The sequence below is a fragment of the Sturnus vulgaris genome, chromosome 7, assembly GCF_052056855.1.
Source record: "Sturnus vulgaris isolate bStuVul1 chromosome 7, bStuVul1.hap1, whole genome shotgun sequence".
Lineage (NCBI taxonomy): Eukaryota > Metazoa > Chordata > Aves > Passeriformes > Sturnidae > Sturnus > Sturnus vulgaris.
Window position 1 is genome coordinate 23,228,119 of NC_142249.1, and position 22,855 is coordinate 23,250,973.

General features: G+C 35.3%; 1 protein-coding gene across 5 annotated transcripts in view; it reads right to left on the minus strand.

The window, feature by feature from the left end:
- Positions 1-22,855, minus strand: part of LOC106855874 (sodium channel protein type 2 subunit alpha) — a 75,429-nt gene that overhangs the window by 33,402 nt on the left and 19,172 nt on the right. For 2 of the 5 annotated variants that reach the window (XM_088168116.1, XM_088168119.1), the window contains exons 2-13: positions 21,518-21,836; positions 18,354-18,474; positions 15,774-15,861; positions 14,018-14,146; positions 13,435-13,526; positions 12,088-12,360; positions 8,182-8,245; positions 7,486-7,627; positions 6,493-6,699; positions 4,806-5,096; positions 1,267-1,647; positions 172-304 (exon numbers count right to left, since the gene is read on the minus strand). In XM_088168116.1, coding sequence (XP_088024242.1) covers positions 172-304; positions 1,267-1,647; positions 4,806-5,096; positions 6,493-6,699; positions 7,486-7,627; positions 8,182-8,245; positions 12,088-12,360; positions 13,435-13,526; positions 14,018-14,146; positions 15,774-15,861; positions 18,354-18,474; positions 21,518-21,784 — 2,188 coding nt within the window. In that variant the 5' untranslated portion in view covers positions 21,785-21,836. Of the gene's footprint in view, positions 1-171; positions 305-1,266; positions 1,648-4,805; positions 5,097-6,492; positions 6,700-7,485; positions 7,628-8,181; positions 8,246-12,087; positions 12,361-13,246; positions 13,339-13,434; positions 13,527-14,017; positions 14,147-15,773; positions 15,862-18,353; positions 18,475-21,517; positions 21,837-22,855 lie in introns of all 5 variants that reach the window. The other 3 variants (XM_088168121.1, XM_088168118.1, XM_088168120.1) reach the window with 3 other exon arrangements.

The window sequence follows — 22,855 nt, forward strand, 5'->3', positions numbered from 1 at the left end:
AAAAAAAACCTGAACACCAAAAAATCTACCCCTAACTCCATACAGAAATCTCTTCTTGTCTGTACCCTCTAGGCTGAAATAGATGCCTTAAAACATCTTTCTACTTAATGCATCAGACATTTGATAGCACTTTTAAGGCACTGTCATACAAAAAAAATCTGTGTTACATACCTTCCATTGTGTTTGTAAGCATGCTGGCTATACTCATTGCTCTTTGCCTTGCACTTGGGTCTGTTAGGTAGTCCATAGGAACATGGTAAGAACTAGAATGTCTCTTTCTTAAGTCAGTTTCTGTAGTAGTGCCCTGAAAATAAAACATAGATGAAATAGCTAATTGACTGTACATTTAATAACACTCTAAGTTACTGTAGAGCTCTACTGGTTTAAAGCACTGCTGTCCCACCCCATGCTCGTTATAGTGAAGCTTCACAACAGACTAAGGTATGCCTGACTGTATAGAACAAATAGTCAAACACTGCAGTACATTGCTCCTGTGCCTGAAGACTATGTTTTTAAGTATTTTGCTGAAGCAGGCCTGAGATATTAAAGCAGATTTCAGACTAAAAAATGTTCCACAGTGCTTGTCAATGAGCTTTGCTGCAAATATCTTTCTATTTAGGCAGTGAAGTATTTTTCCAAACATGAAAATGTACAGCCCACACAGCTAGCAGTAAAGGAACTAAGCACAAGTGCATTTTCTTAAGATAACTCTTAATTTAGAATAAACTATGGATTTCCTAGCACATTTTTCAAACAAATGGAAAAATATTTTGTGATGTTGACATAAAAAATACTCCATAGGAAAATTAGCTATATTGCAGGAACACTGTCACAACCCTTGTAAGTTGTCCTACCAGGGTAACATCAAAAGTTTCATGTATGGACAGCAGGAAGCCGATATATTCGATTAAGTAAATGTAATTTTTTTCCCATTTTGATATCCTTTCTGATATACAAGTACAGAACCATCCAGTTAAGTCTAAGCATAAAGAATCAATGGGCGTAAAACTACACAAATTAAATTTATTCAATGGTTTACTATGCTATTCTGTTAATCCCCAGTCAATTTGGATGCATTTTCACATATTTAATTAATGAGAGCTGGACAATTTCAGTTTATCCTTTAGCTTATAGCTGGAATACATGAAAGGAGCATTCACAGCTTAGCCAGAAAGTCATCATTGCCATGTGACTACATTTTGTGGAAACAGTGACTGATCATACAGGGAGAGAACATCATGCCTGAGCTATTGCAGACTTTCTTACATTGCTAGCAGTGGCTGCTTTATCAATCATCACCTCTGGCAGAAGCTGTCCTGTAGGCGATGTCAAAGCTGGTGGCCCACCAACTAAAGAAACCACTCCATTGCAATCCACAGTGCTGTGCATCTTCCCATTTGCTGGAAGTGCAGGTACTGTTCTGGATGACCTACTGGCCTGGCTAATGTTACTGTTGCGCCGTTCACCGTGTCTATGAGGAACAAACAGAGAATCTCTTCTGCTCTCATTGTCTTCAAAAGTGCTGTGCTCATCATCAGCAAAGTCATTTTCTGATCCCACATCCTTTGCTCGACCTCTGAAGCTGAAAAGACTTGTTCTGCTGTTGCGCCTTGGGGAAAACAGGGAGCCACGAATGCTCAGCAAAGACTGCAGGTAAATAAAAACAATTATTGTCAGATGAAAATCCCTTAGAATACAACATTTTCATACAGAGGAAAAATCCACAATGTCTTAAAGGGTAAGGTCATCTACAAAGAAATGAACTGGTACAGTCCCCCCTCTAACATCCTTTTGGGTAGTAAACGAAGAGCACATAAGTGACAGACAAAGACTAGCTATTTTACTACTTTGGATATATGAAATCAATCAGTTTAATTAGAGTAAAAGAAACTGCTTGACAGAATTGTTTCCTTTGCTATTCTGCCTATATTATTACCAACTGTTCATAAACTGAATAAGTATATCTAGACACTCTTTACCCCAGGCTGGCATTAGTATGACAGGCTGAGTAAATAAAATTTTAGGCAAATTTTCTGTGACTCAGTCTGCACACAGAAGTAGCTCCCAAATACTGCCTAGTTTAAAAACATACATATCTTTTTCAGATATTAGTCAACTAGGCCATAATAGGTTTCTTATTTCTTTTTTAAGTCTTAGCTATCGCGAAAATGCAACAATTTGCCTGTAATTTTGTATGAACAGGTTTGCTAATCTCCATCAGTTTACTCATAAGAATAAATGTTCTGCTATTGGAGGATCTCCAGTATTAGAGTCAAAACAATGCTCTAGTCTTACAATTACTTTTACACGTTCTTAATTTTAACTCATATCAGTAATTGCCTTGACTTGATTGGTAAGTATTAGCAGCTGATTTCACCCAAGACCTCCGTGAACAGCAGAGATGATACATAACAAAGCAGTGTCTTTGTTTCTCTTCTGCAACTTATCTTTGTGGGCCTGAGCCCCATTGTACTAGGGACTGCAAAATGCAGAACAAAAAGGCACTCTGCAAAGAACTTATCATGTAAATGTAACACAACAGATGGATACAAAAAGAGAGGGATTACACAGAGGCAAAATTGATGAGTATGAAAAACAGTCATCTTAGCTCACCTGAAGTCACTTCCCTGTCAAGCTTTCTGTAGGCAGCATGGTAAAAGAGAGTTTTAAAGAGGGATTTGAGGAAAGCAATGAAGTGTTCTGTGAAAACTCATGGGAGCTTCTTCCAAGCATGAAGGGCAGCATACCGGAAAGAGCTCAAAGAAACTAGTTTGAAAATTTAACAGGAGGTTATGAATGCTGCTTTGGGTCAGTCAAAGCCAGGACTTGTTTACTGTAAGTAGACATGGTGGGTTGGGAGGAACTTTAGGTACAGTATGTTTTATGATATTAAAAAAAAAATTCTTTAGGCAAATATATTCACTAGCAGATTAGAGAAAAGCAATGGGATAGGTTAGTGTTCTTTGCAACAACATTCTTGATGAATACAGCAGTAAAGAGGTCCAAGTTAAAAATGATTCACAGTTGTGGGTCCAGAATAGAGTTTAAAAAAAAATAAAGGAAAGAAAAAGAGAGAGAAAAGGGATCTAGCAAAAGGCCTTGTGGAAATCTCTTGGAAAACTGTCAAGGGGGTAAAAGGATCTCCTAAAGCACAACTAAACTAGGAGAATTGAGAGGAGACAAAGTTATGAATGTTAGGAAGAATAAGATTTCAAGAGGAATAAAATGGTCATTTACATTAAAAGAAAATGAAATGCCAAGGAAACAGTCAAAGATGATATATAAGCCTGAGTTTTCTCTAGGAAAATGGTATTAAAAACTGGTGAGTGGAACTTCTGTTTAGTGGTTAGAATCCAGAGTGAAAAGGAACTAGGGTTGGAAAACCAGAGGGGAGGTGATTTCTAGACTGTCATAATCAAACAACTGTAAATGAACTTGGAGATGAAAATGTTAGAAGAACAAGTTATATGAGGAATGCTTAATTTCTTACAAGATGGATGGATTGATCTGCAGTTGAATAAGGCTGCAGTTTGAATGAAGAGATAGGCAAGAATATGCACCTAGGGGATCAGATGGATCTTCAACACAAAGTTGAAGTCAATTGACATGTGTGAAAATTTGTATAAGGAACAGAATGAATCATGAGCTAGATTCAGCAATGAAGCCTCACAGAGATTAGTTAGACAGTTAACAACATAAAACAGTGTCAGACCAAGGAGGTGGGGAAGGGGGAAGGATGCATTACTATTGATAAAGGAAATACATTAGGAAGTGAGTGGAAGGAGTGGCAGAAATAGAAAGTCAGAAACATTCTATTCCCACCACAGTCTGGTCTAAGGAGGACAGTCCTTAGTAAGAAAATATTGGATGAAGAGGTCTGAGCTTCTTTGAGAATGGGAGGCCAGAGAAAACAACACATGAAGAGAGGATGAACACTCATGATCTATTAAGGAACGAAACAATCTTTCCAGAGACAGAAAGAGAAGAAGATTAAAAAGGCAGAATGAGTTTAGTAATAATGACTAAAAAGAGGGAGAAAGCAAGTCATAAAGACCAGGGAAAATTGAGAAGGTGGAGATAGAAGGAAGAAGCATATTGAGGCACAAAAAGGGGCAGAAAAAGGAAAGAATGTATGCGAGATCTGGATTTGCAGTGCTAAGGGGAGAGTGAGAAATGGGCAAATGAAAAGAAGCTTTGAAAACTGTAGGAGATAACATTACAAAACTATCAAATAAAATAAATGTCTGGATGGGAAATGCAGATGGCACGCTGAGTCATTGGTGTTTCAATGTAAGAGAATACATGCAAAGACACATTGCCATACACATTTCTACCTTCTTTAAGAAAACATATTTAATGGTCTCATATCAATTAATTTCTCAAATTTCACATAAGCATTAATGCAATTTCTATTGAGTTTTTTGCATCCCAAATTTTAATACTCTTCTCATTTGAAACACTCCATTTTGTATGTATGCACCATGTTTTGAAGCTACTCATCATGCTGAATACATCCAACTTGGTAGGAAGATAGGTCCATTTTAATTAAGAAGCTTGAAATACAGCTCATATTAATTAATATGTGTAATTTTGATTTTTCACACATGAATTCAGAGTAAAACCAAAATCTCTCAAATTCTTACAGTTTAATATTTGGCTGCAAGTTTTTGCTTGGTTAGTCTTTTGATTTAGTATATTAATGAATCTGTGGTATCTTGCAAGAATAAACCAAACTACTATACAGGACTTTCTTTATAGGACGAGTAGATAAAAAAATTGTTTAGGAGGTAATAATACTATGGTACCTGGTGTGGGGAAGAGAATCTCTTTTCGTATGTCAGCCTATTCCCCTCAATGGAAAATCGGAAACCTTTCTTTTTGATGCTGTCCTCTGATTCAGATTTGTGAAATTCTTCCCCATCCTTCTCCTCGCCTTCAGACTGTTCTTTTTGCTTTTTTTTCTTTCTTCTATTCCTTCTCTCTTTAGCACTCTTTGAGCTCAGTTTTGATGCCTCAGAAGAACTTTCGGAGAATCCACCTATTCCACCTACTCCACTATAATCTCTTGAGTCAGCTGCTGCAGCTGCTGCCGCCGCCTATACATACAAGCACATGTGCAATTTACAGCATTATACAAATACATATTTATAGCCACTCTTAAAGAAATTATTATTTTGAAATAAAAGCAATGTTTCGACTTCACCAAACCTAGCATATCATAAGAAGTATAATTTGTGAAATACCACAGGAACCACTGCTCCATAAACCAGGAGCAAGAGTAACCCAAGGGATTTGTGCTGTCAAAAAAACAAGTTAAAAAACATCTGTTTCAGATTGAAGCAATATGTTGCAATGAATTTTACATCTGAAGTACTATGTAAAAATAAAGAATCAAGGCTCAAACAAGTGGTAAAACCCCTGTTAACAGGAAGCAACTCTTTCTTATATTTTCATAGGGTTTGAATACTCTCTATTAAAGTCTATTAATATTGTGTAATTATGTAATGTTGATATCACACTTTTGCAAATAATAATCAGAGATTTGTGTTAAACTACAAACTATTATGTACTTGTTGCTGTTTGGTTTTCAAAACATGTGGAGCATTTTATTAACATTTATTTACAAGCTGTGGTAAAAAAACAACAAAAAAATTCCCACAATGCCCCTCCAACAGATAGCAATTGACCAATGAAACAAAAACCCCTGATGCTGACTTTAGTCATGTGCTTATATGGAAGACATAGTTCAACTTCTGCTCTACGTGGCCACATGCCAAGCAGACGTTATAGTTTTGCTATTAAAGATTTGAGAGCCTTCAAAAAAGGAAAGGGATTTCAAAGCAGTATGTAATCATTACATTTGTACCACAGAAGTGTTTTCTTCTGTTTCTCCACTTTTTCCAATACTTTTTAAAACTAGAAAGCTATGGCTTTCTGCTGTAAGAGATAGGGAGGGAGCAGAAAAAGCCAAATACTGCTGAAGCGCCATCACCTACAATAATTTTGCTTCTGTTACTTATATAGGCACAATTATTCTTTGGGGTTTTTTTCCACATCTCCCCCTCCATTTCAGGCAATGACAGAATGGCTGAGATTGGAAGGGAACCTCTGGAGGTCATTATGTCCACCTCTCCAGCAGACACCTAAAGCAGGCTGCCCAAGGACCATATCCAGATGGCTTTTTATTATCTCCACAAACAGTCTGGGCAACTTGTTCAAGTGCTCTTGTAAAAAGCTGATTTCCATCTCCAATTCTAAAATCCAGTGCTTTAGCATGTTGGTTATTATTTTTGTCACAAAATTAACAGGTTCATTCAAACCAGAAAAAACAGTGCAATGGAAAACATTAGAGATTATTTACAGTATGAAGGAATTTATTAGACAAAATAATATATTGTTAGGAGTAGCAGAGTAAAAGTATTCTCATGTGTGGACCTAAAGCATCTGTTCACAGTCATGAATGGAAGAAGAAATTTTACTTTACAAGGATACCTGAGCTTCTTCCTGTTGCTTTTTCAGTTGTTCCAGCATTTGCTGAAATTCTGCCTCTTTCTGTTCTGCTTCTTCCATTGTTGCTTGATTCTGTTCTTCGTAGGCCATGGCGACCACAGCCAGGATCAGGTTTATCAGGTAGAAAGAGCCCAGAAAAATGACCAAAACAAAAAAGATCATGTATGTCTTCCCAGCAGCACGAAGAGTCTGGAGAAAAAGAGGTAACACACTTTTTAAAAAGACTTTAACTACTGTTGCGTACTAAGTTAGCCTCTGTGTTATAATTTAGTAATATAAGATTGATTTATGTTAGCACAAGATTATTTAGTTTTTTTTCTTATAGAAATAGTATTATATCCTGAATATGAAAAGGTTTTGTGAAAAGGTTTTGTGTCTGCTATTGTCAAGGTAAATCCAATTCTGAATAGTTCAGAACTTATACCAATAAGAATCTATATATCTACATTATAGCCTTTAAATTTAACAGTAGGTGGGGCCACTGATCAGCATCTTACCTTCCTGTCTCATCATTCCCAAACTACACTGCCACAAAAATAGTGCATTACACAAAATGTTACAGTGGAGAAAATTACAGTCCTTCAGGTAAGGATATGTGTAGTTCAGGGACAAGATGTAACCTTTTCAAACGAAACATAATTTTACTAGACTGCAAATCAATTTAACATAGCATCTATTTACAGTATGTTTGGCTAAGAAACTTTAACAACTTAAATTCATTTATTCATTTAGGTAAACAAAAAATAATGCTTAACCATCTTCATAAAATATCAGTTATTCCTTATAATGTATTTAAGAAGCATAAGGGGACCTAAATCATGAAAAATGGCCTTATTTAGACAACAGTTTACATATAGGAAATTAAACATGATTTCTGCTCCAAAGGCCTTAGGTACAAGTGAATGAAAATAACTATGCAAGTACTATGTAGTAATGGTATTGGTGATGGTGCTGTTTACTTTAATAAGTCCTCACCAGCTGGTAAAGATTCTCCCAAAAGTCCTGAGTCATCAATCGAAACAGTGACAAGAATGCCCAACTGAATGTATCAAAACTTGTGTAGCCATAGTTGGGGTTTCTACCAGCTTTCACACATATATATCCTTCTGGGCATTGACTACAAAAGAAGAGGAAATGCTATTTTTAACAACTACTCTAAATTACGATATGCTGCAGTAAAACAAAATTGTTCAGGAGTACCAGTTGCTAACGAAATTATGAACAAGTAAAATGTTATTCTACATACCTAAGATAAAAATACATAGCTTGTTATTTTTCACTTTTAAATTCCACTTCCTAATAATATTTCAGTGCTTTCATAATATAATTAATAATATTCTACCCTTCCCCACAATTTGCCATAATACAACTCCATCAGGACAAGAGAAGAACATGTAGTATGGTTGATAAAGAGTTGTTAGCAAGCTGGCAGCAACATTTATGCACAGATCATTCATGTGATTACCTTTACAAAAGTAGCCTAAGAGGCTGATGGAAGTGCCTGTATAAATTCAAATGACAGAGATGGTTGTATTTAGGTATAGCTTCAAATGCAAAACATTAGTAATTTGTAACTCTACAGTACACTTGATATTAAAGTTGACTACCTGAGCTATTCTAAGTAGCTAATTATTTTTCTTTGATGCATAATGAAAATTATCATTTTCTTACCCTGCATCGGAGCTATTGCCACAGAGCAGTGCATCATTTTGCCCTTCCAAGAAGTAGAAATGACCTGTTTAAAAAAAAATCAGAGGTGATGAGAAAGGTAATATTTATGCCTAATGAAAATTGTGCAATATAGACCTTTACACTTGAAAGAAATTAGCAGAGGTAACAAACTGTTCAACTGTGATATATAGTGGTTAGAAATGAAAAAAGCATGGAAAGCATTGTTTTGACAGGAAAATTACTTTCTACAGAATCTTGAAGTTAGCTCTTCTTTAAAAAGAAAAAGTTAGTTATGCATTAATTCTTAGCAACCTAACAAAATTATAAGATACAAGGGGTGGGATACCAAATTGTGTATGTTAGCAAATCAAAAGAATACCAGGAATATGAGCTAGAGGATGAAGGCAATTCTGTGCCTTTGTTCATGCATTTTGATACATAACATTTAGTACTATTCATATATAATTATCAATTACCTATTATTTTATCCAAGTATTCCTTGGAAAAAACCTGAAATATTAGGGATGAGATTTTTTTCCCTGTACTCAGCACCAGTAAGGCCACACCTTGAGTGCTGTGTCTAGTTCTGGGCCCCTCAGTTCAGAAAGGACATTGAGGTGCTGGAACGGGTCCAGAGAAGGGCAGTGAAACTGGTGAAGGGTGTGGAGCACAATGAGAAGCTCCTGTGAGAAGCAGCTGTGGGAGCTGGGGGTGTTTAGCCTGGAGAAGAGAAGGATCAGGGGAGGCCCTGGCACTACAACTCACTGGAAAGAGGGTGCAGCCGGGTGGGGGTCAGCCTCTTCTGCCAGGCACCCAGTGAACAGAATGAGAGGACACAGCCTTAAGCTGTGCCAGGAGAGGTTTAGGCTGGGCATAAGGAACAATTTCTTCACAGAAAGGGTGACTGGGCATTGGCATGGGCTGCCCAGGGAGGTGGTGGAGTCAACATCCCTGGAGGTGTTAAAGGAAAGACTGGATGTGGCACTCAGTGCCATGGTCTACTTGCCAAGACTGTGTTAGGTAATAGGTTGGGCTAGATGATCTCAAAGGTCTTTTCCAACCTTTCTTTGGTAACACAACAGGTTCAAGAAATTTCTAATTGGATCTTGATTTGAGCATCTGAGGGAGAAACCAAGCACTTATTGTACCTTACACAAAACTAATGAACAAAATTCTGTAGCAGGGGAATGTACTTGAATATTTAGGCTAACTATTAAGATGAGGTAAAATATAATTTAAAGAGACAGAAGGTCTAAAAGCCCCCAGTACTCTTTTATTTTATTTTATATTTCCTTCTTTGCAGCAGAAAGGGAAACACATTTTGTCATCAATTCCCAGTTTGCAATTCTTAGGGTAAAATGAGAATCTCTAATGGAGATTTTTGGGTCAGGTGGCACATTAAGCTAAAGTTGCCAGAACTAGGTATGTTCTGGCTGTTCTCAGGAAGCAGATGGTTCTGTGAGATTCACTGCCAGCTGGCATAGACTAGCTTAGCTGGCATGAACTAACTGAGGGCTAATGCTAAACAGACAAGCAGGGAATTGCAACCAGTTCCTACTGACTGCTTCTACTCTCTCACCACCAGTATACGATAGAGGCAGCATAAAATCTGCTTATTTTAAAGAAAGAGAGAAATTATGTCCATAATTTATATATCTGCAATTCTAGTCTCAGGTATCATATAAGAAATCAGTGCATTTTCAGACATTCTAGTGGTCACAGAGTCAGAGCCTGTGAGACATCTGACCTCTACTTAAAAAGAAGGTTAAATATGCAGACAGGCTCCAAGCAGAACTTGCAAAATTGTCTGTGGGCCTAATTCACATTCTTAATGTGGCACACCTCCACTTTCAGTCCAGTACTTTGGAAAACAAAGAAGAATATTTTTTTAAATAGAAAAATAATGATGATAAAGTAATAAAAATAGTAAATATGAGTTGTACAAAATATGACATAAACAAAACTATTCCTGTCTCCTGCCAACTTAATAACAGAAAAGTCATGGGTACAAGTCCTGCATGACTGACACTTCCAGATACAAATAAAGGAGATATGTTCTGGCTGGAAATATCACAAAATACTTGAAGAAAGTTCTTAGAGAGCAATTGCCAGTGATGCAATGTAACTTCATAAGGGCATCTCTCTGAAGATCTCCCAGGTATCTGCTAGACATGGTTTTCTAACATGTTGCATTACCAACTCAAGATTTGAAACAATAGAAAAAAATGCACCAAGTATTCTGAAGACATAAGGCTGGGAGAAAAGGTATTTGAAAGTCAGAATGACCTTTACAAATTGACAAGTTTGTCCAAAAGGAATTGGATTTATTCCAATAGAGACAAGTGGAAAATGCTACACTTGACAAGGCAAAATCAGATATGTAAATACAAAATATCAGGGTGTGGCTGCAGCCACCATTGTACAAAAAGATGCAATAAATGCTGCAAAATACAAATTGACTGTGAATCAACAATACAGTGCTGACATAAAAATGAGGTAATTTTGAAATGTGTTAATAGGAATGTTGCATATATGGCATGAGGTAAAGATACAAATTAATTGCTAGAGGAGTTAGCACCCAATTTGAGGATATCATTAAAAAAACCCATGCAAACAAAAACTGTAACCAAAAAAAGGCAAAATAAAAACAACAAGAAAAAAAAAAAGCCAGACTAATTGAAAAAAGAAAAAGAAAAATAGGTATAGAAAATGCAAAATAGAAAACAGGATTGCTTGGCTTAGGAAAGACCAGAAATGCAGAGGATAAGAGATTTTAAACTGTATAAAGACTAATATAAAGTAGCCTGTGATTATCTTATTTCTAAATCCACAGTAGATGTAGTAATATATGCAATAAGTAATTAGGAAAATGTTGGTCAGATATTTAGAAAAAAACTCTATTTGTGTGACATAGTACCAGAAACAACTAAAGGGGAATGGAATCTGTTCTTCAGATGGCTTTAAGAATAGGTTATCATCCAAAATTCCTGCATGACATTTGTATATTTCAAGCATGTTGAGATGATAAGTATATTAAAAGATTATAAGGCAATGAGACTTGGATCCGAAAGCATTTAGTTCTTAAACTTAAATTTTCATTTATACAGTCACCAGTTAAAATATATATACAGACTTTATTAAAAACCTATTATGCCTAATTATGCTAAAATATTCAATATGCTAAATTAAATTATGCTAAATTAAATATGCTAAATACACGAAAATAAATAGAAGGACCTGAACAGATAAATGGGAGAGATTAACAATACTGTTATGAAAGACAGAATACCAATCTACTATAGATATGTTCAGAGTTTCTGTATCTGAATTTTTTAATTAGTTTTGTAAACACAGTACTAACATTAACTATCTAAAATGGTGGAAATAGTTCATTGTAAGGTACAAAAGACAAAAAAGTGCTCATTGCTTCATTTTCCAAAGATAAGAAACAAATTAGCACTCCCCCAACTCCAGAAGGAACAACTTAGCTACGTTGACCAGCTCTGGCAGGATTCTTGGGCTAACTCATGTTCAGATATGGGCTTATGATATTGGGCACTACTTTGCACTAACCCAGCTATTACATTTCAGATCCCATGTTAGGGCTGGCACACTATTTCTGGAGGCTTGAAGCTAGCACGGAAATTTCTGGTTTATGCTGCAATGTGATTTTACTCTCAAAGTCATATTCAATGAAAGAAAAAGATATTTTGCTACCCAGTATAATATTGTGAGTGTTAAATAATATAATGACTGTGCTTTTATTTACTAGAGAAAAACAAGTGCTTTTATGCTTCTTGGTCATCTTACACACTTTTAAAGGCAAGGAAAAGGTAGTGATGTTCTCAAATCTGTTTAAATCAATACCAGAAAATCAATGCAGTAGATGATATAATTAAGTCTTACTTTTGTCTTCGATGTATTCATCCCAGTTAAATGTTGTCACTGTTGCATTAATAAATGTACCATTTTCACCTAAAGAGCTATTAAAGATGGAAATAACAGTTGTTTCAAAAGTAGAATTGTCTGGAGGCCACTGCAGGCATTTATTCCTCAGGTTGCCCATGAACAGCTGCAGTCCTATCAGTGCAAATACACTCAGACAAAACACAGTCAGGATCATCACATCTGAGAGCTTCTTCACGGACTGAATTAGGGCTCCTACAATAGTCTTCAGGCCTGCAAAGAGATAAGATTTTTCTTGTGATGTTAAATAGATACTAAACACACACAAAAATCATGTGACTTTCTTTCCTGATAAAGATTTCATGCAAAAAGACTAGTAATTTTTGACACAATAATTTTAAAGAAAACCTTATTATTTGGAAAGATGAATGAAAATATGTAAGTTTCTACTTCTTTTATAGTGTACAAAAATAAAAAGTAGATAATATCAAACACATTGTTTATGCCAAAACAAGTGATTTTATTATTCATGCTATATCTCAACCCTACATAGAATAGCACTGTTTGCTTTGCTGATGCTTCTTGCCCAAACCTTTCTTTTATGAACTTTTGCAATGTATTCTATATTAATGTAACCCCATTGTAAAGACATTATACATGCACATTGACATGATATCATAATAATCTTGTCACAATATGTGAGAGGTGATGGTTTGGAGAAGAAAGACATCTTTAGAACGATACCCCATGCATGGCCCATGCTATCCTTTAGAGTTTAATTTTTTGGACATAACTTAAAACTGAATTAAGTTGCTGTATAAAGTGCCTTCAGTAAATGAGAAAATTTGCATCAGTATGAAAGCTTAAAATTAACTTATATTTAAAACAAGTAAAGGAAAGCTTGATGTCATAAGATGCAAATCACATAGGCTGTTTACTGCAAATATCTCATGCAAGAATTTGTTAAACTCAAAGGCTGATTTTTTTTTTGAGAAGAAAATACAATACAAGCATGAATCAATTTAAATAAAATTACATGTCTTGATTCCTGCTTTTTTGGTTTGTTGACAATGTGTAGCAAACAAGGCTTATGCTTTGAAAATGTGAGTACAGCCTTTGTAGAACAAAAGTCAGCCTCGGTGTTTAACCTCGCTCTCACCTGGAATGACTGATATTGTTTTCAAAGCTCGGAGAACTCTGAATGTTCTCAACGCTGAGACATTGCCCAGGTCCACAAACTCTGTCACATATCTGTAATAGGGGAGTTCACACACAAACACAATGACAGCACACAAATAACAGTTGGAGATATGAGGGGCCTAACACCTTACACCAACTACTTCTTACCTGGAATTACAGAAATAGTTTTCAAAGCTCTCAATACTCTGAAAGTTCGAAGAGCTGAAACATTGCCTAGGTTTACAAATTCTGTTACATACCTGTAGGATTAAATCACAATTACTCAGAATTGAGGCAGATTTTATTATATTTGCTTGGGTCTTTGAGCAAGACCTTTTCACCGTTCACTGTATTTTGCCTGCGTTATAAATGTGCTTCTGGCCATAAAATTAAACTAAGTTTTATCATAATAAACCACATTGACTTGATGTACGAAAACTAATCTGGTCAGCTATTAGCAGGAAGTCAAAAGGATTCCTTTAATTCTGGTATGCAGAAAGGAGTCAGGATATGAACAGTTCAGGGTGATGGCATTCACAATCCTAATGGGCTGGCACACCATGCTGGCCTCCGCAGCACATGCTTGGCTAGAAATACTAAAATGTGTAAAAGAGGTAGAAGAAACATATTGAAACTGCAGGAAGTCCAGGCTCCAAATATTCTGGCTGACAAGATATGAGGCAATTTTTAGTCACTAATCTCATGCTACCAGAAAGATTTTTTATTAAAAAAAAAAAAGTAGAAGACTTACGCAAATGTAATGACAGTGAAATCTAGCCAATTCCATGGGTCTCGGAGAAACGTAAAATCTTCTAAACAGAAGCCCCTTGCAAGAATTTTAATAAGTGATTCAAAGGTATAAATTCCAGTGAATGTGTATCTGAGGAAAATATGCAAGAGAGAGTTTATAGATCACATTATTTTTGCAGTTTATGCTCTCTACTTGTTTTATTCTCATTTTCTTCTCTTTAAGTTGCATAAGAAATAATGGCAGTTATAACCAACTTTAACATCTGCATAATTTATATCATAAGGAAAGAGGAATGAAATTAGGATTAAAAGACTGATAATCCACATTTTAAATTCAACTTCTGTAATCTATGCAATAAAATAGATTACTTCATTGGTGCATGTTTATTACCAGTCTGAATCCATGTTATAACAAGACACACTGATGGATTATGTTAGTGTTTTAGAAGTTACTTTCAGGATAAAAATTCCTTTCTCCAACGTTATTTTTATGCTGAAACCTTGCTTAGTCCCAATAGTTGGCAAGCGCCAACCCCTATCAGTCTTCATTCCTCTGTAACTGTTACAGAGTAGGTATATCCAGTACTTCACCTTCAGCAAGGCAGATGTAGTAGTGGAGTCAAACAAGTGCAAGAACAACCAAAATTATTCATGACTGCAAATAAAATTCAGGTACTCATTTTGACTAAAAAATGTAGTTGAAATGTAAATGGAAAAAATATTTAATTCTGGAATTCTGAGTAATTTCAATCTTCTGTGTCCAAGTGATGCCATCCTGAAATTTAGTTTGTTTATATCTTTAATGAAAAAGAATTCAAATTAAACTGCTTAAGAAGCTTACTCTAACTGAGTTAACCTGAAAACAGATTTTGGATATGGAAGTTTTCCATTCAATTACTAAAAAATGTATTTCCTGCAGAACTTTACTCCACAGATGAGGGCATGCTTTGTAACTCTAAATGGCACAATATTTAGACATGAAGAAATATTCAAGCAATTAGTCTTTATCATCAATTTTTACTACATGCTGAATACATAGATGCTCCCACTGAACTCAAAATGAGAATGTCTTTGTTGACCTTAATAGCCCTATGATTTCACTTTTGATTTCTGAAGATTATACAGGTATGTATCAGCCCAAGCAGTAAGGAATGAAAAGGCAGCAGAAATGAAACACCAAGAGCAGTGTTTCACACTGTGGCCTGCAGCTTTGGAACTGTCACTGTGTATCGGCACCTCGCAGCTGGCATCGTACTGGACCAATGAGCCAAGCAGATATCATACTGCAGCAATGATTAGCTAGCCATTTCTATACTTTTCAATAGCTTATTTGCATACAAGTTTTCCATTGTTACATTGGTTTGGTAAGAGAAAGATGCACTGTGATCAACACAGCCATCCATAAGGTGATTCCTTTATCTGTAACAGTTATTGCAACAGAGATGAAAGATGCATTTCCCTGCATTCTTTCATAGATGTGACATAGAACTCAGTCAAAAATATTTATAATCCACTTTTTCTGTATGATCATAAGAATAGCTTTTCTTACATTTTCCATCTAGTACTAGAAACAGAAGAATGACATTAAAAAACTTGTCATGAGACAATTATATGTATTTAATGTTACAGTAAAGGAAATAGCATCAGAATAGCTGTTAATAGGATGTGCCAACAAGGTAGCTGCTGCCAGTACAAGCCATCCTAATATAATTTACAGTACTTTTTTTATTTATTCAGAGAAAATCCATTTAACTTACTCTACATTCTTTGTCCAGTCTGGAGGGTTACTCATGGTCATAAATACGCAGTTGGTCAAAATAGTGCACATGATAAGCATGCTGAATAATGTAGGCTAGGAGTTAAGGAATGTAAGCTAGAAAAATCTCATAAAAAGAGGATCAAATAACACACTGCTTTGGTAGATCTTCACATCAGGAGCTATCTGTCCCTTCACTGCTCTTTTAATAGCCAGGGAAAAGCCCTGAATATGCTAAAGCTTTCACTCACTGCTTTATAGCTAAAAGAGAACAATCATACACAAAAAATTAGAAAATCTGAAAGGCATTTTAAAAAGCACTCCAACTCTCAATTCTTTTTGCTTATTGAACAAAAATGTCAACATTTGAATTATTAGCTTCTAATTTCATGGAATAACACAAAAAGTATTTATTTTAGATGATCTAGATCTGCTTCATGCATGCAAAGCAATGAAAGATACATTTTCTTCACTTTATTGTTTTATCATAAAATTAGGCACATATCAATATTTTTCCTTATCACCATGATATAGTGAAAGCTAGCTGCCACATAGTAGGACAGAATATAGGGAAATCTTAGCAAGAAAAGTATTTTATTGCTGTTTGTTTCATATATGACTTTTGTAATATAAATGCTATTGGGAGGGGAAGGCATATGTGATTCTCAAAAAAAGAAATCCAAAGAGAATTCCAGAACAGGTCCAAGTCATAAACAATTTCATATATTTGAACAGAACCACTCTAAATCTACAACCTTTTACTCTCAGAACTGTTGACGTTCTTTTAAGACAAAAAAAATACAACCACCAAAATGAAAACCATACAGATGAACCACAAAACGCCCACATGATGGCACCAACACCTAAAGCTACAGAGAAGACAAAGCTCGAGTTTGAGAACAGCTGCCGGTTCATATGGTGCTCCTAAATAGAAATCTGAATATAATGGGGTGAGAAGTACTGTGAGGTTCCCCTCGAAAACTTTCTTTGCATGTCTATGTTAATAAAAAAGCCTTCAAGTGATAATGATACCCCTACCTTCTGAGCTGTGAAAAAACTGTGGCATTACATTCAACAATTCTTTGGGTTTTATGTGCAATGAATATATTTAAAATCCCTTACTGAGAACTTAGCTTCTCTTTATGTAAGTCAAATATGAACAGAGCAAAGGAGAAATAAATATATATTTTGAAACATTAAAACCACATGTTACAAGTGTTTCACCAGCCTGTACTTTACATAGGCCTTCAAAATCCTTTTTGAAGAAATGTCCACTTAGAGTTGCAAATCCTCACTACGCTTTCGTTAGTGGAAAAATAACTATGACATATATTACCATAAATTTAAACAATGTGTTTTAGGATTCTGACTTTGGTGACTAGCTCTTCACCACCACCTCAGTCCCACAATCTTCAATTATTCCCCATAACTCAATAATGCTCCAGAATATGGTAAAGAGTGTCATATAATTGAAAAATAATTATTTGTAGTGCCACCTGTAGCAAGAAAATGAAAACAGGCTATGAAGTATTATGATAGTTTTGGAAGTCATTTGTAGGCTAGACATTGATAACACGTACCAACTGCTGTAATTATCAGTCTTCCAGTATACCAAGACTGAAAAAAGCCCTGAAAAAATGTTTAGTCTACATAATCTTAGGATCCCTATATGCAATGCTAACACAGAACTACTTTCAGTGTGCTTATGTCAGACTTCTGTAAATACAAATGTTCAAACATTTATATCAGTTCCTTATTAAGTAAGCTGGCTTTCTAAAGTCAATGCCCTCATTGCACATATTGGTATTTGGGATCAGACCAGTGGGATGCCTACTGCAGTCAGCTATTAAAACCCTGAAAAAGACAAAATAATAGTTAAGTAATTATAATAATTTAGCTTTTAAAATCTCTACCTGCAATGTAGAAATCTCATTACCTTCTTGAAGACTGAAATTAAAACATCAATAGGCTTACAAGTGTATAATGCAATAATGATCCAAGAAATAAAACAGACAGGTGGGATACATACAGGAGTGAGAATGTATAACAAAACAAGAAACCTAAGCTGTTTCATGAATTTATCTTTCTGTAAGCATTAGCTGAATCAGAAAATTAAAAGGAATAATGAAACCATATTTTCACTAAATACTCATGCAAGTACAGACCTGGGATCAAAGATTTGATTTTAATACACAGTGTTAGGGAGGAACTGAAAGTATTCTGAGCAATATATCTACAGGTTATGAAAAAATGTTGAAGAGGGGAAAAGATGAAAAAAAAGATGTGATGATTGCAGAAAAAAATAGGAGGGAAGGAAAAATTATGTGGGGGAAGAAAAAAGACACAGAAATTGTAAAGGACGATGACTGGTTGTCTGATTCCCGGTATTACTATATTAGGATCCAGCAATGAACAGAAATGTAAAAGGAGGATGAGAAAAAGAACAGAAGACAGAAATAGTAGAGAGAAGAGGGACAAAGCACTACAGATCATATTGATCCTGGAACATGTGCCAGAGACTGATTTAAATACTAAGTAACATCTCACTCATTACTGTTTAGACTAACCACTTGAAAAGGATATGAATGTACCAAAATCTTAATAGCTATTTTTCTAAGAGGATTGAAAGGAGTTAGCATATACAGGGCAGAAGTGGCACTGAATCGGAATATTGCCTTTCCTTTATTCAATACTATAAAGGTCTGGAAAGAGAAAAAGAGAATGAAACATAGCATTTAGAAGATACCAAGTTACAAACCCTGAATCATTTTCATTTCATCATTAATCATACTTGGTCAATATGCTCTTTTTTCATTGACACAATCCCCTTGTCCAATTCACACACTGTAGCGTCCAGCCAGATAAATACAATTAAATGAACACTTGAATGCATCTATTTAGAAATCATAAGTAATCCTGATAATTCTAGCTAGTAAACAGAGACAAGTATAAAAGTAGCGTAGGTAATATTTGGAGAATTAGTATTTACTTTTTGTACAGTATGATGTATACACTGAGGTGTGTAACTGCAACCAAAATGAGAGCCATTAAAACTTCAACTTCAATCCCTAAATCAAATAACCAGCATAAATTATCAAATCAAAGTAGTAAGACAGAAGTAACTCAAAGTGATCTAAGTTTCCAGTGATCATGAAAATATGGAAATTAAGAGTGTCCAATAACCATTTTTGAATATAACACTAATGTACTCAATTTTTTCTGTACTCTGAGAGTGATATATTACTCTCCTTTTCAACTATTGCTTGTGATACTTCTGTACCTTCAAATTTATTTTCCTTGTCACACTTTACCTAATACAGAATTCACTCTATTCACTGTATCCATATATTTTCACTATCTCTACAGTTTCAGCAATGACTCATGTATATTAGCAACATTTAAAAAAGCATTTCTAAATGTAAGAGTGATTTTAAAATTCAAGAAATAAAGAATAAAACCTGTAAGGTTTTTGTAAAAAATATGTTGATTCCCACACATCTGGGGAAAGTCCTGTCTATTTCCATCATCTCTGCTTTCTACACATGGATGAAAGTTCATGCTTTTTGAAAGGAAGTGGATCTAGACAGCATTGTGGCAGTCCTAGGAAGCCCAAGGGGCACATAAGCCATGCAGACCTGGAACACTGCCAGCAGCCATGATCCTGCCTCAACTGCAGTCAGAGGGCAGCATTTGTCAAGATTACGCTCTACTTTCTGAGCAGGTGTGGCAAATAGAGCAGCTGAAACCACAGTGCCTCTCCCTGCCTAAAATTATAAATTATAAATTATAAAAATCAGTGCTTCCAAACTTAACATGTTTGCATTCTCCCATACTTAGTGATTCTCAAGCTGCACTTTGATCTTTCTTGTACAGGAGTCTGTAGCATGCTCTTTACTATGAAGATTTTTCAACTCTTACTATTAGTCCTGGAGTTAATGAAAACAGGGCTTCTAATAATCAGAGTTCTGTGTTTTCTGTTCCCTTTACTCTGACAAAACCTCTGATGAAGTAGTATTTGTGTTATGCTGACTCACCAAGTTACATTAAAAATTAAAATGGAGCCTGACCCAAAAAATGATGTTCAAAAATATGCAAAGAATAGTAAGAAAAACAATAGGAGAAATTATGATTGCTACATCCAGCTTGAAGTCCTGCTTCTACTGGAAACCACAATGCTTTTGGAAAAGATCATGACAACTGCTATGCATTTCTCAGTCAGGAACAAACAATTCAGCAGGATTTTACTTCACATCCAAACTTAATTGCACAACTACTCTTCTAGTTTCCAAAGCATGATGATACATGCTCTAACTTTAGGATTTCTGGCATTGAATTTAGATTTTTACTACTACATAATGCAGAAAGAATTAAAGACAGGAATCAGTATTTTGACCCAAATTCTATTTACCTTCCAGACTTGAACAGGATAAATCACTTGAGTAAAGGGAGCAAAACACGATAATTAATTGAAAACCTTGTTTTCAAATTTAACTCATGATTCTCCATAGATGAACTCAGTTTTAGAAATTCTGCAATGAACACTTAAGGCACAACTGATTTTTTTTGAGCTGTCTGCTTAGTTCTTCATGGTATGCCTATATTGCTATTGTTTCAACATTTTGCTGATGAGGCATACCCCTAATTCCTGCTGGAAATATCTTCATTTGCATTTTTTCTCTTAGTCTGAGTTTGAATCATAACCATTCTTGGAGTTTTTCTTCATTTTTCTTTGAAGCAGTTTCTTCACTTTCATGGGTTTTGTTTTTTAATTCACTTGTTTTTGTTAGCTAGTTAGTTTCCACAGGAAAGAAAAGAAAGCAGGAGAAAAAAATTATGAAAACAGAAAAAAAGATAATTTCTTCTTTACTAGTAGAATAATGAGACTGCAATACATATGATGCCAAAATCAAAGGGACTGAAAATCTGGAGGAAACCCAGGGCCATCTGGACACTAGTCTAAAGTTCAACACTTTTGTGCTGGCCACAGCAGTTGTTGTTACTTTAAAAAAAAAAGGCAAATATGTGGATTTCTTTTTTTTTTTTATTAACATCTCCATAAAAATATTTTTTTAATTATGTAACATTCTGTCAACACTCCAAGTGCAATTTCTACCTCCTCTTTATTTATGTCCCTCTTTTAAACACCTCCTCTTTGAAAACAATCATAGAACAAAATAGAACAGGATAATAATTTCTTTTTCATCCACACTAAATTGGAGATATGATGCCTCTACAGAGTAAATAAGGATCAGGATGATCATCATATCCTGAGAAATTACCTTTACATACTTCCCTATCCTTCCCAGTGACAAGAGAATGCAACCTAAACTTTTCACAGCAGTGAAGAAATCTAGAAAGATGTGTAGCTTCCTTTGAGATGAATTTCATATTGAAGACCTGCTCCTTTCACAACTATAATACAGCAATTAGTAATTATTCTAAAGATAACGCCTGTGCTGCTAATTCAATTCTCCTGTGTGTAAAACACTAAAAGTTACAGGTTTTAATAAAATGTCAGGTTTATAACAAAAAAATTTAAGTGCATCTCTACTGATCTGTAAGGTCCCATAAACTTGCATGGCTAATTTCTGTTCTTAGAGTGGAGATTTCTGCCAATCACATCAGCTGTTGAGGGAATATTATATGGAACACTCTGGGTCAAAAATAATAGAAATACTACGTCTTTGAAGGGTTCTTTGTTATTTATTCTTCTTAAAGTCTGATAGAAACATACAACAAACTCACTTTTTTATTGATATAATATGGGTCCAGGTCTTCCAAGGGCTCGGACACCATTCCTGGAGGTATGTCGCCGTAAATAAATGGCAGTGTCTTTCCTGCCTCCAAGTCACTGTTTGGCTTCGGGCCATCTTCATCATCATCATCTTTGCGTTCTTGTTTGGATTTTTTAGCTTTTTCTTCATTGATACGCTGTTCAATAGCTGCAAGTGATTCTCTTGTGAAATAGCGGAAGCTGTCGGGTCCTGGTGGTACCAGCACTGATTGTGCCATCTTTTCATCCTGCACCTCTTAATTACTGTTCAGCCTCTCTCATAAAAAAGTGCTAAAAATATAAAAATAAAAAAAAACCACAGAAAAAATTTAGAGCAGCACAGCTACAAACAATGTAAAGTAATATACCATCACAGAATTTTGTGTGGGGCACCTTGTTAAATTCAGTAATTATCATCCAAGAGGAGGTTGCAGTGAAATGAATTTTTAAATTTGTTTTTATTTCAAGACAAACCATCTTCCTTTGAGCTTGCCTCTTAGAGTTGTCTCAGAGGTATCAACTCTTAAAACATTTAGTTTAATATTCACTTAGTGCTTGCAATCAATAGATTGTCAATTCTACAGGTTGATAAAAGTCTCATGCAATACAATAACATCTTTTGCCTTTATCAAGGGTAATGTTATCCATTCCTATGAATAAAGTAGGAGATATTTTCCACTAAGTGTAAGGAATCAACAGTTCTGAAGTATTTGGTTCAGTGTTGAGGGGTGAGACTCCAGAAAATGTAGCTCTTTATAATCCTGAAAGCTGCATTTTGGACCAGTCCTCTCTCTAGCTCTATGGACCTGAAATGACTCTTAGAATCCTCTATTGCCACGTAAGGCCAGAAGGATCAGTTGAAAGCAGCACAAGATGCTCCTTCTCTTTGAGTACAAATATGCTGCCTTTGCCGAATTGCCAGCTCAGGAAACAAGGTTCAGGCATAAGCACCTGGATTCAGATCCCCTGCCTGGCAACACACTGTGCACTGGAAGAATTGCTGAATTAAAAAAAACCGATTTTTAATTATTACATACTGCACTTAGATCTTTTATGTCTCATATCATATCAATTGTATATATATTTCACAAATTTCATTAGCAAGAGCATGTCTCCAGGCAGTTCAGTTTAAAAGAACAAGTGGAAAATATTCCCAATGCAAATACTTTGATCTGAAATCGCAAACAGGATATCTGCTGTAGCCTACAAGAATTTTTCTCAAGCGTCCTTCGGAATAAGCACATTAAAAATATAGGAAGTGCAATAAAGTAACGAATTCTGAGTTCGACAATATACCCAGAAACAATTAT